Here is an 18,103-nt window from a genome sequence, read left to right as displayed (position 1 = left end):
TACTCTCTCAAATCTAACTCATTCTTTTTTGACTCATCCTTTCTCTCTTAATTAATATTTAATTAACTTTAACTTCGAAATATAATCTTCTGCACTAGCAACATTTATAGAGATTGTTCAACAATATTTGCAAAATTTGTAGACAAATTTTTAATTTATACCAATATTTTTAATAACAATCATTTTTAACACTTCTTGCGATCAAAAATTGATTCTTGAGGACAACTTCCCCGGACGATTACGTTTGCACTACAAGTTATTTCGTATATGACTCAGTGATATGGGTATTATATTTATAAATTATATTATAATGGCGTATTCCGAATATTACAGTAATCCTTTATTATGTGTAGGTGTAAATCAGTAAATCAATATCTGCGAGAAGTTAAAATTGCTCGCGTATGCTTTTAATATTTCAAGTCTAATTTTCAAAGCTGTGAAAATTATAACGCTAAATCGTTAGAAATTTGATATCAAATCTTTTTTTCGAAACCGTTGTACACTGTAAAAAATGTTAGTACAATGTTGCACCATTTAATGGTTAAACATTCGAAGACGAACAAAACATGGTTCAATAGTTTTTTTAACAGCACCGATAAATGATGAAAGTGCAAGAAGGGATCAAGTTTTCACCATTTTCTGGCAACGCGTTACAGCCAATCAATACAAACCATTTCAGCGCAAGCGCGTCAGCCTCTTTTTACCACCATCTTTAAAAACGCTTGTGGTTTGTAAAATTTACTTACGTGGAATTGAAAATTACAAGGTATGTATATTTTTAGAGTATTCGTTACTATTTTTTTATTTATGTATGTATTTTTTTAATTTATTCGCATCTATGCATTGATTTATGTACACATATTTTTAGTTTATTCATAGCTACGTATGTTTATAGTAGTTTATTTTTCGTTAGCTGGTATGTAAGAAATGGCTCCGAGTAAGGCACTGAAACGAGATTCTCATATATACTTATGACAAGTAAATTGTTCATAACATAATGTATAGTTTTGCAACTGTAAATATATGTATTTCTATAAGAACTACTTTGGGATTTTTTTCCTAATGCATGCCATCGGAGGCTATATTTGGATCCCCGTTTCAGGATATTTTGCATATAATATCTGTATTCGTTTCTTATTCAGACTTAAAACAAAAGTTCAGTAAAGACCTGCAGACTCTACATTCCTTATAACTCAACCATATTTTTTTAATAATTGTTTTCTGCTGGTTAAGAAAATTATTTTTGAAATAATGAGTTGATGTATTAGTAGCTAGACTAACGATTTCGAACATCACTTATACGGTGCAAACAGTATTAGTACAATTTATTAACTTTATTGTTATAAATACAGTACTAATTTATGTGTATGCATGAGTTATGCATACACATATGTTTTCTTGTTCTCTTTAAAGTTTTTATTTTATTTTATTCCGATTTCGGTTGATCTTCCATAAGCGGGGTAGCGCGAAACTGGGCAGGTGTTATTTGGCGCGATTGTTGAGCGAAAGTAAACCAATGTGTTGAATTCCACGGACGATATTAAACTTGCATATTTTAGTGAGTTGATGCATTATTGTTAGTGAATTTATATATATATGTATATATATATATCTTTTTTTGTTGTTGTTGTTGACAATTTATTTACTTTATTCTTATAAATACAGTACTAATTTATGTGTATGCATGACTTATGCATACACATATGTTTTCTTGTTCTCTTCAAAGTTTTTATTTTATTCTGATTTCGGTTAATCTTCTATAAGCGGGGGGAGCGCGAAACTTGGCAGGTGTTATTTGGCGCGATTGTTGAGCGGTAGTTCAATGTGTTGAATTCCACGGACGATATTAACTTGTATATTTTAGCGAGTTGATGCATTCATTGTTAGTGAATTTATATATATTTTGTTTGACAATTTTGGAGTCCGAGGAAAATGTTATACAATTTATTTCAGAAGTTGGTTTATTTCCTTCAATTGAAACTGTGGAGTGTCCAAAATATTCTGCGAAGATAGTTGTTAATAAGGATATGCTTGTGTTGCATTTTGCGTCATTTTTGTTTGGCGATGTTAAATTTTACATCACCGTTTCTTTTTTGCAATTGGCAATTACAAAATGAAGTCTTACATCGAAAACGAAAATAGTTTGGCGCCAGCTTACTCCGCTCATGGAAGATTAGCCCCGATTTCATTATACACTGACTACCAATAAATATTTGGACACCTGTAATAAAAAAGAAAAACTAACTTTATTCAAAATCAATAGTTGGTAGAGCCTCCACGAGAGGTAATTACAGCGTGGACCCTCCGGGGCATACTTTCCACAAGTCTTTGTATGACAGCTAGTGGTATTTTCTTCCACTCGGCTTGGAGAAGACATAGAAGTTCCTTCGCCGATTTTGCACTGGGTAGTGCACCTCTGAATTCGGCGATGCAACTCGTCCCAGAGGTTCTCGATAGAGTTCAGGTCTGGACTCTCGACAGGCCAGTCCATTCGATGAACTCCATTGGCACCATACCAAGCCTTGGTTAACGTCGAAAAATGACAACTGGCATTGTCGTCCTGAATGTAACAGGGGTCCAACCCGTAAAACTGCCACAACGTAGGAAGCACATTGTCATACAAAATAGTGCAGTAGGCATCGGAGTTGAGCTTACCAAGGGTCCCAGCCCATACCAGGAGAAACACCCCCAGACCATAATTCCACCTCCGCCGAACTTTACTGTTGGCACAATGCATTCTGGCAGGAGACGTTCTCCAGGTAGACGCTAGACCCAGACCCTGCCATCCGAACGGTAAAGGGTGAACCTTGATTCGTCACTCCAAAGAACCCGTTTCCACTGATCTACGGTCCAATTTCGATGTGCTTTGCACCACATTAACCGAGCAGCGCGGTTTGACTATGTGATCAAAGGCTTCTGGGCAGCAGCACGACCATGAAAACCAAGCAGATGTGCTTCCTTACGGATGGTATTCTTTGAAACAATACTCCCGGATGCCTATTGAAACTCCTCGCGGATGAGGGCCATCGGTTGGGTGTGGTTCTTCCGAATTTCTCTGGACAGCACTCGTCGGTCTCTATCTCCCAGTTTCGTTGGTCTGCCGACTCGGGGCACATTCCTACAATCACCTCTCACCTTCCACCTCTTAATCACATAGGCCACTGTCGATTTTGGGTACTTCATATCGCTAGATATGTCCTTTAAGGATCGGCCATATTTGTGATACCCGATAATTATACCTTTCTAGAAATCGGAGAGCTCCGAACTACGAGGCATCTTGCATGCGACTAAAGCCGATGCTGTTCCCTACACGATATATAATGGTGGAGTCGGGGACGTACCTTAGGACCGCAGATATCGTCATTTGCATAGGTGTCCAAATACTTATTGGTAGTCAGTGTATTTTCTGATTATTATGCCGTCTGTTTTAAGCATTATTGAGAAGTTTCAGGGAGTGTTAATGGGGAATTTAAAGTTTGTTTTCAAATGGAAGGATGACGTTAGGAAAGCCTAGTGTAGTGAATAAGCTGTTCCTTTTACATTTATGCCAAAATCAGTAATTATTCTTATATTTCTTAAAGGAATCAGGTTTAATAAAGAAGGAATTTGCATTCGTAAAATGTAATTCTAAAATGAAATTTAAAATTAAAAAGTCAAATGGTTTTATGCGGGTATGTAGGAAAGTTACGGCAGGAATGTGGATTTCAAAGTCAATTCGATATGCGTCATGGTTTTCTAATAGTAAGCTGAGGATGGATGAAATATTTTTCTTAACATATGAAACGCTCAGAAAGACTAAAACTGGAGCTATTCAACAGGAGTATTTTTTGGTTTCTAACACATTAGCATACTACTCATATAAAGCTTGGTTGCTGTTTTACTGCCAGAATAATTACATATGTCACTGACACGACTGATATGTCAGTTATATTAATTCGTATAGTGATGCAGTACAGTTCACACTGCCACTAAGATTACATATGCTAAGTACGGTGGTTGTCATACCAGTAGAGGGTATTCATGTAAGGAAGTTCAGCTATAATTCCATGTCGCATGATGGGAAAAAATTGTTTCAGCATGGCCAGTAATATCAGATGACCTCTTTGTACCTGCGGTAAAATAGCCATAATCAAAAGTCACAAGGTATAACATGTAGAGATCTTGTTAGTTATTCGTGCATATTATAGCAATTCAGGGCGTGGACATTTTCATGTGTCGATTACAGAAGATGCAGGACAGGATTTGTGGTGTGTAGAGGCACTTCATCTTGTGCAAATGTTATATGACTTATTCTGGCAATAAATTTTTTTGTTATTAAAAATTCCATTATTATACATGTTACTGAACTTGTTCTCCCCCAATTATGTTTTTTTAGGTTCCTGCTGATGCTGAAAAAACGTTACAGTCACTTTCACCTAAAGTTTTTTCAGTTGGACATACTGCTTTTTCCTCTTACTTCTGTGTAGTTGCAGAAAATGAAACTTTGTGTCTGAAATGATTTTACTTCGGCTGTTGCGTACTGCTATGTTATTGCTACACTATGAATATAAGCTCTCCAAAAGAAATATCGGGGAAAGTGCAGAATCGCCCACTGCTTGGCACGTTTTTAAGAATTGCACATACTTAGTATCCATGTACACTTCGACCTATTTTCACTTGAAAAAATATCCCAGAATTGCACAAAAAATGGCATTGCGCACTTCCTTGACTTTATCCATGTACACATCGACTTATTTTCACTTAAAAAGTCAAAGAAAATTGACAAAAATCCAATTCTTCTTCTCTTGTAAAAAGCGTCAAATAAACGCCAAACAAATAAGTGGGCGATTCTGCATTTTAGCCGAAATATCTTGTACTAATTTTTACAGTATTATTTTTTTAAATCAGTGGTAAAATACCTTGTAAAGTTATGAATCTTCATCATAAGGATAGCATTAAAGTAGAATATTTTGTTTTCATGTTTTTACAGAATTTCTGTGCAAAATTCAAAACTTTTAATTTCAAGCCTAATTTTATCAAGTTTTCATTTCATAATGCATTTTTCATCTTCATTTAATATATGTGCAATAAGAGTAATATATTTATTTTGATTTACAAAAATTGAAATATATTAAATGCTACAGTTGTGATAGTTAATTCGAAAAATTATTTATTAAAATATGTATCAGCAGTTGATATCCAGAATTGCTTTAGGTAAATTAAGTTATGCAATATAATATATAATTATGTTTGTTTATATGTATATATATGCAGCAATCAATATAAAATATTTCTTGAGTTATTAATATTCTTGTGTAACAGCTGTGCATTATATCAGTCTCTATTTATTTCAATATGTTCTTCCTTAATGCTTTGCAATGATTTTTTTAGTATTGTTTTTTCATTTTCTTATATTTTAACATTTATATTATCGAGAGATACGTTTAATCTCTAAGAAAATAAAACCTGCTTTTAAATAAAAAATATCATTTGAGTTCTTATAAAATTTACTTTGTGTCATAGGTATGAAAATACATTTCAACATACCTACATTTTAATCTATACTATAAATGAAGTTCTTAAGGTCTTTACTAAAAGAATTTTCCAAGTAATATTTGTAAGAATCTCCAGCTGTTTAATCAGCTTATAAATGCCATGGAATGTGAATAAAAGTACGTGTGTGTGTGTGTGATTATGGCAAAGCCTCGAGGGCTATCTGCCTAAAGGGAGGGATGCCTTTCGTGGAGGACTTTCTAAGGGAAACTGGCTCGTATACACGTAACACATGGGGAAAACCACGAAAACGCCCATGCAGCCAGCCCGTTCGCGGGATTCGAACCGAATAAAAGTACGAATTATGCATAGAATAATTTATTTTTTGTATCTTAATTTTAATCAACTAAATATCTATTAATTATACACTAAAAACAATGCGTAATTTCATTTTTATGTTGGGAAAATGCCTCTCTCTCTTTTGGATTTAAATATTGGGAAATCAGGAGTTCCTAACGGAATCGATATCAATAGTTGAACATGCACCAGCAGTAGATCGGCATATTCAAATCTTACTACAAAAAATGTAATAATAAAATTGATAATTTTTATTGATATAAAGCTATATCAGATAGTAAGAAAGGATTTATACAAAATAGGACGATACACAAATGCTATTTTCTATTATTGAAAAGAACTGTATATATTCACAGAGGATATACAATGATATCACCACTGATTTGCGATATATCTTAGATTATGCTGCAGTAAGAGTTAATTCCATTGAAGAAAGATCTTAAGCATAATCTGCAAAGTTTTGGAATCTGCAAGTCATTCGACAGAAACGTCCCAAAATAAATATTGTTACATTTAGCAAACATTATTGACTTTCCTCTCTTCGTACCTACTTGAAGCAGGCTTTAGTCAAATCAATTTACCATGGAAAACAAGTTGAACATTTTTTATGTGATTTAACAATTAAACAATTTTGTGCCAAATATTAAAAAATTGTGTTGAGGCGTTAAATAAAATGGAACCGTTATTCAATTGCAATCTGCGATTTTGCTTCTGAAAACTTGTTTATATTTGCAAAATTAAACACAATAAAACATGAATCTAATAAAAAAATTCTAAACTTTTGTTGATAGTCTAATTCGCATGCTGTTTGTCATATAGAAAAAAGTAACAGTCGATTGCTATAGGTTATTAATTGTATAATAGAATATATAATAATTGATAACTTATAACAATAATTATTAACAAGCATTTCCATAGCAATAATGGAATAACAAAATACCAGAAGAATCAGCAGAAAATGGCTAATGTGAAATTTTATGCCTGTGTTCTGAAATAATTTCCTGTACCTTATAATTAATAGTTAAAAATAGTTACAATTAACGGTAAATATAATTATAATTAACGGTTTACGGTATTTCTAAATCATGGTTCAATATGTCTCCAATTTATAGTTCAACGTATTCCTACTTCACGGTTCAACATTCTCTAATCATGGATGCCAATTCATGGTCCAACATATGACCAAACAATGTTTCACTCAAAGCACCAAATTATGGAGCAACATTTTACTTTTGGTTTACAACTTTTGGTTGCAACTTTTTTGGTACCATAATTTGGTGAAACTTCGAACCAAATTTTTTACAGTGTAGAAGTATTCTCTACCAATATATTAAAGAACCGGACACCATTCTCCCCTCTCTCCTCTTTCCTTTAGGATAAACTAAACTAGAACGTCAATAACTCGCATTTCTACAACCTGATACTTTTATCAAATCAGACTGAATTCTTTCCACAGACAAACTGTATTAAAAATAACTTCTCTTAAAAAATCGACTTTCTTTAGGTAGAAAAATTTAATATCTCGAACATTTTTCCAATTTTTATGAAATTATATTATATACTTTCCTTTCTTGAAAAGCCGACAGTTCGGAATTTAAGATCGCAGTGAACGGGCTAGCTACATATGTTTTCATGGTTTTCCTTGAGTAATATAAATCCGAATCAGTTTGCTGTAGAAAGACCTCCACGAAGACATTACTTGGCTTCGCGTTTTTCCTCTTAATCTAATTAAGTGCACTTAGTATTCAGTTAAAAAGCTATTCATTCCACACCTTAGAGGTCATGTCCCATACTTTATTGATATACTTATTGAATGAGATGATTTTCTGTCGCGTTTTTCAATCCTACAGTTTACTTAATTATTACTTCAGTGAGCCTTCATAAAAGTGGTTTTAAAATACCAAATTTTATTTTACAAACACAAAGTACATTTTTTATTTCATGTTAAGGAAAACTGAGATGATTGTTATTTTACATTTTTCAGCTGTGCTTTAATTCATATAATATGCCTTCTTTAAGAATATAGCGATTTTAAAATGTTGCTTTTCATCACATTTTTTATGTCCATGTTTTTACGTAGTACTTCTGCTGCTAAAAAGGAGATATTACCTAAATTCAAAATAAAATAAAATAAAATAAACATTATTAACTTATTACTTTCAAACTGAAATCAGCCGTTTAATTTTTCCATTAGAAACATTACGATTTCGTGCTGCTTTCTCCAGAACTGTCTCTACTGTTTTTACTTGCTGTAATATTATAGCCAAAAAATATAATAATCGGTTTTTATTTTAATTATCTAGTTATATTTCAATACTTTTTATTTATCAAAATAATTTTGGTCATTAATACACACAATAATTTCGCATGTTGCCTTTTTAAATATACTTATTTGCGTATTGACATAAAATAGTATCTATTTTGAGGCGCAATTTTCTCGTTACTCGGATTTCTGGTCAACGTGTAATTTTCACTAATGTCAGCATTTATCGATTTTAACTATATGCAACTAATAGCACTTAGCAGATTGTATCGAAAATAACATAAAAATAAATTTATGGGTTATAAATATATTTAACTAACAAATAAGATTCAGCTTTTGCTTATAAGGCCGTGTCCTTTTTTTGAAATTTTTATTTATTTTTAACTCAGGCTACACGCGTTTCTTTTAAATGATACCTAATCAGCCTTTTATTGCTTCAACATGCGATTCTCAGCGCTTATCTGAACTCCTTTTCAGTAATGAATTTTTCATAATATTTTCAACATATTCCGTCTAACTGTTAATTTATACAAAAAAATGTGCTTTTGCTGTATGTACTACGCCAAAAAGCTGCAATTAATTTTATGATACATTTGTCTGTGGCACTTGTTATAAAATTCAAAGCATGAGATGAGCATTGAAGGTAAAATATATATGTAAAAAAAATAAATGCAGTAAAAAAATCCACCTTTTCTGCGTATTTACAGACGTTATCGTATCTTTAACGTAGAGAATCATCTAAATATATGTCAAAATTTTACAGTTTTGTTACCATTCTTTCAGTTAAGCTCAGATATGATTATAAATCTCACAGAAACTTAAAAAGTATGTCACTCCCAAGTTTTTACAAACAAGTCGGATTATAGTTAGTATTTTTACTCGGCAGCCATTCGAAGTAAAACTCTGATGCAATTGAAAACATCTGTTTTCTTTTAATTTATTTTCTCTTTCGCTGAACTTTTAAATTTTGCGAGTCTTTTTCTTACATAATTGATTTATTTTAAATGCCAGATCCAAAGAAATAAGCTCTTTTTCTTGTATATGTTTAATTTTATTCATATGATTTACAAATTTAAATTTATACAATATCAAACCTTTTTAAAATAATAGCAATGACTTCACATGATGTAATTATTCTTTAGTTAGTTACATGCTGGATGTTAAACTATGTAGAATTTAATAATTTTTTCTTTAAATTTGTAACGAAAGCAATAATATTCGTGAACATACATTAAATGATGAAAAACTGTGAATTAAAAATACAATACAAATTATTCACCTCATAAACAAAAGTACGATTATAAAGATAATGATAATGAGTAAAATTATACATAGAGCTTTGTATTCTAGCGCTTCGTATGGGGTGAGGATGGCTAATAAAACCTCACTAAATGGTGGATCTTTTTTTTTCACCTCTTCCTTTTAATGCTCCGTTGTTCGATGAGAAAATAATATAAATTTTAATTTTTAGTTGTCCGTTATTTATGATGATGAATATGAAATTGAATTATTTGCGTGGTGTTCTGTGAAAACTTTGCAAGTACTCACACACACACATATATATATATATAGAGAGAGAGAGAGAGAGAGAAAATGCTAAAGAAATGTAACTTGAAAAAAGCCTTACTTGTTCTAGATTAAGAGCAACAAAATAATTGCTTATTTCGAGAAATATGATTTCACTCTGAATATGCCTTTTCAGCAACACCTGACAATATCTCTAGCACTGCTGATAATTCTCTTTATTTTTTCCAACCTCTCCGAAGATAATATCCCCAAGCTCCTACTGCAGCGTAAATCGCTTCTCGTATGAGCAAGGGCAAATCATTACTCATGTCTAAGTTAACATGCCTTTATTAGCTTACATTCCTCACATAATGTAATTAAACCTTTGAGTTTTGAGGATTTTTAACAGAATTCTCGAATGCTGCCTTTTGCTGGCATAATTAAATAAGATGCGACCCTCCAGTGCAAAAAGGCCCTTATCCCCACTATGGTTTCTGGATCTGTCCTTGAGAAAAGTTCGAACACTCGCTGCAGGTAAAAAACACTAAACAGCCGCCGAAAATAAGTTTTTCAAGAAAATAGGCAGCACGCTGTGAATTCTTTTTCAAAAATAACAGGCAAATGAATTTAATGGAAAAGGAGAAAATGAGACAACATTATGTACTTTTGGCTATTTGACAAAAAACAGCATGAAAATGTATAGACAAAACTCCTTTTTTTTTAAGTTAACTAGCATTTTTTCGACAGAAAATACTTTTTCTAAATCCTGGATAATGTCTAAAAATTAAAAAAACACAAGTTTATTCATTTCAATAAAAAGTAAAAATTTATTCATTCAAAAGTAAAATGCTAATTTATTTCATTTATTTTTATGGGGAGGAATTTTAAGAGATAAGCAAATTAAAATGGTTATTTATTTGGATCTTAAGAGCACAACCGGACAGTTCCGCATTCACTACAATAGAGACTCAAATTTGGAAAAAAAATTCGGATCCTTAAATAACAACTAAATGAAGACAGAAGATATAAACATATTCAAAAATGCCATTTTTAGTATTTCTTCTAGGTTATTCAGCTATTTTATGAATATTTGGGATCAAACCTCTGTATATTAACCTTAAATGTAGCAATATATGCCTGACTTAATATAACTTAAGTACCTTAAAAAAGAAGTAACAGATCACAGTACTCAAACGAGGCGTGATTTGAAAACCATTTTACGGTAAACTCGTTAATCTGAAATGGATGATCAAACCAATCCTCGATCCTGTACAAAAACTTAAATTAACTGCTTACTGTTCCTTAGAAGATTTAGCCATAGCATAAGCAGTAAATTAATGCTTATTTTATAAATTGTATGTACTATCTGCTGTATTTATACAAAAAAGGGAAGCTAAGTTTATATTTACATTGATTGATTATTGCATTGATTAGTCATAAATAACGAAATAAATATAATGATAAAATTACTTTGCAGTAACCTAGATTGTAAAATGATGATTTATTGAAATCCTCGTAATATTTTATGACAAGCAGTATTTATTGCATTCATAATCATAGTAACATTCTGGAAAGCGTTAAAAGCTTTCCAGAACTATTCTAGAAATTTAATTTTTTCTTCATGGCATAGTTACTTCGCTTCTTGGTGGTAATGTCAGTGTAACTAATGTCACTTCGAAAGGAACTTTCATTGTTTAAGGCTTGCAGTGCTATAGACACGAAGATAAATAACAGAAAGTGGAAGTTCAAGCTATTTAACAGTGCTAAAGGTACTGCAATGCGAATCATTCGGGCGAGTACGTCGTTCTGAGCAAATACTAATGACACCCGAGTTCGCTATAATAAAAATTAGTAATTATTACACTAGCGCAGTATACATAATGCTATTTATTTCCTGCAAATATGAATTGTCGTTAAGTTTATTTCCATTGACAGTGAAGCGAAGTGAAGTTTGCAACTATACTTACATATTTACAAATTTTGAACTTGCAAAATGGATTTGTGTTTAAGGGGTATCAGCAACCCCTATACCGACAATGTTAAATTGACCATTTTCGATGTACCTTTTCTCAAAATTTGCTGTAGTAACACGCTTGGATTTTTTTGTGTAATTAAAGTAGTATACCTATCTGATTATACTGAAATGAGCTTTTGAAACATTATAAATTTTAGAGTAATTTACAGAATATTTTGTTAGGCATAGTAAAATTTAGCACTTTTCTCACACACAAAATTTTTAATTTTTTTTTCTTAGTTTATCACAAAAAGCTCATTTCAGTAAATATTAGGAAACCCAATAAATAGGCCATAAAAATTTTAGATACCTGTGAGCAGTAGTTCCTGAGAAAAGGTACATCGAGTATGAAAAAAATCACATTTGGAGAAAAACGCATTTTTATTTAAGTATTCTCATTGATCAAAGCAGTCGATGACAAATTAAAGCTAGATTTTTTACAGTTCTAATTTTCATAGAGATTAAAGAATGCTATTTTTAGAGAGATAAAAGTGTAGAGAATTTGAAAATGCAAAAATAAAAAATACAATTTTTTGAAGATTTTTGGGTTCCAACACCCCTTGATTGTATAAATTTTAAGCACTCTTAATCAAAGCAACATTTCCGCAAAAATATATGCATATTATGAGGGTTAAAAACGGGTTATACTTTTATTTACCCAAAAATGTTACTAATATTTTCGGAATTATGCCTGCCTGAGAATGTGCCTAACCTTTTCGAGTTTTTATTATTAGTAGTAGTATTACAGCAAAATTCATATTAGTCAAGCCTGCATCATCAGAGGTCTCACTTAACTTCGCCGACAATCAATTTAAAGAAATAATTGGAAAAATATAGCAACATTAGAAAGAGTAAAGAGAAAATCAGTAACGTTCTCATTAATCAGCGATTGAGTTTTTGGCCTTCTCATCATCAATGAGTCATTTAACGGCTTCTTATTTTGCATCATGGTAAAAAAATGTTTACATGTGATAAAAATTAAAGCAAAGCTAAAATTCAAGTACATTTTTCTAAAGGTAGAGATGACTCTTCGGAATGGATAAATGAGGAAATAGTGAACAAAGTTTAAAGCTTTGCATGATGAAAAATTCATCGTAGCATAGATTGGAGAACGATAAAAATTGTAGTGATGGCTAAGGATAACGAAGAAATGAAAAATGTGAAAATTAGCCGTGATGAAGGCTTGGTTTAGGTTTACTTTAATTATGTCAAAGCATGCGAGGGGTCTCTGCTTAAAGGAAGAGCTGCCTTCGTGAAGTACATTTTAAGGAAAATTGGCTCACATATACTTTACACATGTTAAATACCACCAAATTCCCATGCAATTAGCCCGTTCGAACACCGGTCGAACTACCAGTGTTCAGCGGTTTTACCACTCGACCACTAAAAGGTGCTGAAACCTGGTCGGTATTGATTCCCTGGAAGTTGATGAAATTTTAAAGGGGACACTGATCAAGGAGTCGATGGGGGTCAATAGCTAAATATGCACTGGCAAAGGATAGGCATTATCATGATCCCAATGATTAAAAAAAATTATTAGGTAATTGATAGGTAATTGCTTATTGATATAAATCTATATCGCATAGTTAAAAAAATCATATAAAATCTCATAATATAAGGGGAAAATATACTAAAATTATGATGCAAGAGGAGTTGATTACATTGATGAAAGATGTTCAAAAAGATTTCTTATTCAAAACATATGGGTACGCTAAGTTCCGGAATTTAAAAGTCATCCGAGAGGAATAAAAGTTGTTATCGAATTAACCTCATAAACTTTTCAATCTTGTCACTTAGTGGAAACGGATTTTAATCAAACCAATAATTTACTACATAAAAATTCGAGAAACAGGTTGAACATTTTTTACCTAGGTCAATTTTAGAAATAATTTAAGAGATTTTATGCAAATATGAAAAACAAGTGCAACAATACATCAAGCGCAGTAAGTCATTACATCGAACTTTTGGATAAAGTAGAATCTGTAATTTTGATTCTGAAAGTTTGTTTACATTTGTAAAATTAAAAATAATGGTAATACGAAAAATAATAAAACATAAATTTAATAAACCATTTTTTCAACACTTTTGTTCATATTTTTATTCTAATTATTATCTTTAAGTTATTTATGGGAAATTATTTGTATTATGAATATGTTGTATGTTGTATATTACAGAAACTATAGGAGGTCCATCAAGAAAACTATTGTTTTAAAGGATGTTAATGTAAGAAAAAGGCTGGGAATCCTTGATCTAAAGTGACGTCCTGGTGCATCTTCTCCGAATCTCTTGTTGCTAAAAACTTGGCATAATCGTACGGTAGCTGATAGAGTTATAGGACTAGTAAAAAAAAGATTAACTTACTTTTTCAATAAAAAAAATTTTTATAAAATTGTATCAAGGAAATTTTGCAAAATTTCACAATTGCGTTAATTTTGATGGAATTTATTCGTTTTTCCACCATGAAATATTTTTTCGTGAAATAAAATCTTGTGCGGATAATTTATTACTTAAAAAAATTTACATATTTGTTTAAAATACGGTTTGTCAAAGTATTAACAGTTACCCTTGAGCCCTTTTTTGAAATTTTAAATAAACTGTTTCAATAAACCTTGTAAGAAAAATGGGCGAGATTCAAAATTTAGTCTGTATTAACCGAGTCTTCAATTATCCGAGATGATTACGGTTCCAGCTACCTTGAATAACTGAGGTTTTACTATAATTATTTTATGCTTCATATCTGGTCTGAAATTTATTTTTCAAATTGCAGGAAGTCTTCTATCCTTTTCAAAAACCCTTATATAAACAAAACCACGTAATTCAAACCTGCTTATTTCAAGCAGAAATTGTATACCTAAACTTTAACAATACGTAGACATTTACTTTAAAGTTCTTTTTTTTTATTAAAGTACTATTTTTTATTTTTTAAGACAGGTATCAAGGTGAGAATTATAGTTTTTGAAACATCAGAGTCTTTTTTCCCTCCGAAAGAAATATTGTACGGCTTTCTAATCATTTGCTTTAAAAGAATCTTGTTATCCATTGACAATTCGTCACCTGAATAAATGAATAAATAAAGACGATGAAGAATTTCCTATAATGTTACAAATGTAGAACACGTTTTGAATAGCCTTGGTTGCATTTCTGCTTTCTGCTACTCTTTGAACAAGATGAAGGAAGGTCAACTGGTTATATGATCAGCCTCTCAAATCTTCTGCTGAACCCACGTGATTCGTTGCATCTTGTGACCCGCATCTGTGATATAAGACAAGAGTGAAAACAGCCATTCGAGGGATAACACTTCTGACAGCTTGATGTGATCTGTAAATTTGCAATTCCTCAACGTTTGTTTGCGATTTCTAAGGGGTGAGATATAAAAAGCATGTTCAATTTGTTAAAATTTACAAGAAATTACAACTTATAGTAATGAAGCTTTAAATTACATTATATTGCATATAGCAAGCAGTGTGCATGCAATGTTTCTTGGACTTTATAAGATGATGTTTCCATTAGCGGTGAAGTATTTCAGATTTAAAAAAAGTTTTTATATTTCCATGTTAACTTCTCAATAGAAAAAAAAAATTCTTAATAAAACGTTTCCTTTAGAGAATTTAAGCTTGGAAAAGAACAGTGAAAATAGCTGACCATTTTTAAAAGCTTGAAAATTAAAAATAGAATGTTTATATGTAGGTGTTAATTTAAAAAGACAATTTTATCAACTGTCTTACGTATCTTCATCTAAGAAAACTTAAAAACGAACCGAAAGGAAAGCAAGATTATACTTTATTTCTTCAGCTAATCTGAGAAAAGATAACGCTCTAAAGCTGTTCTCAGGGTAATGAGACTGTTTGCACATCACGTAGAATAAACAAGATTTTTCATTTGACAGCAGCTCCGTGATTACAGATTAAGTAATATTTTAGTTTCAAAATTCGGAATCGAAATTAGCTACAATTATTGGTTTTTTTAATTGCTAAGAAATAATCTCTCAAAATATCTATCTACTCGATATAAAATGTTATCAAGAAATAATTCTACTCTTGAAGCAAAAGCCTATTCAAGAAAACCTTGCAATTCTAGTTCGCCTGATGAAAATGGATTCTCAAACAATTCCCTTCTAGGACTCCACAGCTCACAAACAAGAGAAAACAGCAACACTTGCTCAGATTTGGAAACTTCTGGAGTATATGTTCCTGGATACACAGGGCCCATACACAAGTGGGAACATCCTGGCTATCAGTTTCTCAATGAATCAGCTCAAGGTAAGTCAAAATTAAACACATGCTTCATTTGCTTATTATAAAACTTAAAATTCTGTAATTTTAAATTTAGTAATAGTGAATTAAAACCTGTAAATGTAGCACATTTTTTTATTTAATCCGTTAGCTTGGAAGGAAACAAACCTAACTTAAGACACATTTTTAATGAAAAAGTTAAAAATCGAATTCCTTTTTATACTGAAAGGGAAATGTGCAACGAAGACAACTCTTCTTGTAAATTTTGTACTCGCAGCATCTATTGCAACTATTGCAGTTATGTGTTATTGCAATCCTTTTCTTGCACCAGTAGGAACAATAATACTAAAAGCAACACAGATGAACGGTCAGTACTTAAAGTAAGTCCAGAATAAAAGCAACTATGTTGGGAGCTCATCTGCATTGCTTCTAAAATCTAAAAGAACAAATTTAAGTCACTATTATAATTAAAATACTTAAAGGATATATCAAATAGTAAAGGGCTGTTAAATAAAATAAAAATTATGAAGGAATTTTTAAATAATATTTAAAAACAAAATTATTTCTGTGATGTTTTAGGATGTTTATTTTTATTTTTATTTCATTTTAAATTTATTAAGAAAAGAAATTTTAACTGTCATTTCATTTTTTTACCAATTTCTTAAAAAAGGATATATAAATATTTCTTAAAGCTTTAAAAAATTAGTATGCATATTTTATGAATACACTTTAATGTTCGTAAAATTATGAAATTTTAAAAATAAAAAAGATACCTTATGATTTTATTTCATCAGTACAAGTTAAAAAATGGGGAAAAATACTAACATAGTACTTTCTTCAATTTAACATCATACCGAAAAGTTGCTTTTTTTCATTAGTAATGTAAGTATCAATGTAAATTTGATTAAGGAATTCCAGGCAGTTGTCAAAAGGAAATATAGGTTTTGTGGTTCATAATATAGTATACAAGATCAATTTTGTTTAAGAATTACTGCTTATTTAATATGAACCTTCAAACTATATAAATAAGAATATAGTTCAAAATGCTTAGACAACATAGTACTAGAAATTAATTGTGTTGATTAAATACAACTTAAAATGCTGAACTTTCTTATTAAAAACAATAATAGGAGAATAAACTCGTAAAAAAGGGGAGGTAAAAAGTGCTAAAATTAGTCTGGCATTGGCTTCTGATAGTTGATAGTTCTTGTGATAAACTGATGTTTAAAAAAGTTTAACAAAACCTGAAAATATTTTTTTAGCAAAGCATTTTTTTAAAACACAATCATTTTTATATTTTTGCTCGAGTAAATACACGAGCATTAGTTTTCCACATTGTATTGCTAAATTTGAATATAATTCGAAATCAGTTCTATCTAGTTTTAATTTTTATTTGGAACAATGATGGCTATATTTATCCAAGTTTTCTTTTTTTCCAATCAGTCGCTCTTGATTACCTCACATAGGAAGAAATGCAATGAGCATAAATATCCCATAAAATATTATTAAATTATTTAAACGTTAAAATAGACATTATTTTGTTTTTAATTTTCTGATTTGAAAATTTTAATGATTGTTCTATAATTTTTGCAGGAACAGAAGGTAGGAAAATTGGGTACATGAAAATATCCTAAATATAAAATGCCCCTTCGTTTCTAATATTCAGTCATTTAACACCCCTTAATATTTACTTCAAGTAACAGTATGATAGTTCCATGAATCATTATAGTCTATTATATTAAGACAGGCATTTCAAGGTTATTTTCCGCCGCCCGATTTGAATCATGACCATAGAAACAGCAACTGCGGAGAAAAAGGCGACTCGCTTAATTTTTCCCCACTTCATATCCGTTTAACGTGATTCACTATGTGAAAAGCACGCGAATGAAGGCTGACTGGAAGTGCAGTCTCAAATGAAGTGGACAAAATAAATGCTGTGTGATGACGGCAACTAGAGTTACAATCGCAAATGGGGAAAGAAGGCTGGCAATAGCACTAAAAGATCTATTTTAAAGTAGCAGACTTACAAGGGCAACTGAAGTCAATTCAATTGATACAAAGCTGATTGAAAACCGAACTGACATTAAATTTGTCAGTACTGTATGAACACTTTTATCCCATTTAGGGATCATTTTAATCATTTCACTTTCTTCGCGGAAAAAAAAAATCTTCTTAAACGAGTGATTTTCGGATATACGTGTTTGGATTATCCAGTTATGATTACTTCTTCAACGATATCCTTTTAATAAATATATTTAG

At 31.2% G+C, this 18,103-nt stretch overlaps 1 protein-coding gene across 1 annotated transcript in view; it reads left to right on the top strand.

Annotated features, from left to right (window-relative positions):
• The first annotated feature begins 14,893 nt into the window (after nucleotides 1–14,893).
• LOC118182523 (ras-related protein Rab-29-like) overlaps nucleotides 14,894–18,103 on the top strand; it is a 69,038-nt gene continuing 65,828 nt past the window's right edge. Inside the window, exon 1 of the mRNA XM_035351876.2 lies at nucleotides 14,894–15,871. Coding sequence (XP_035207767.2) covers nucleotides 15,625–15,871 — 247 coding nt within the window. The 5' untranslated portion in view covers nucleotides 14,894–15,624. The remainder of the gene's footprint in view (nucleotides 15,872–18,103) is intronic.

The sequence above is a fragment of the Stegodyphus dumicola genome, chromosome X1 (assembly GCF_044657685.1).
Source record: "Stegodyphus dumicola isolate Sdum_Otavi_A_Nest chromosome X1, ASM4465768v1".
In the NCBI taxonomy this organism is placed as follows: Eukaryota; Metazoa; Arthropoda; class Arachnida; order Araneae; family Eresidae; genus Stegodyphus; species Stegodyphus dumicola.
The sequence above is the reverse complement of the archived record's forward strand: the minus strand, read 5'-3'. Positions and strand labels throughout refer to the sequence as shown.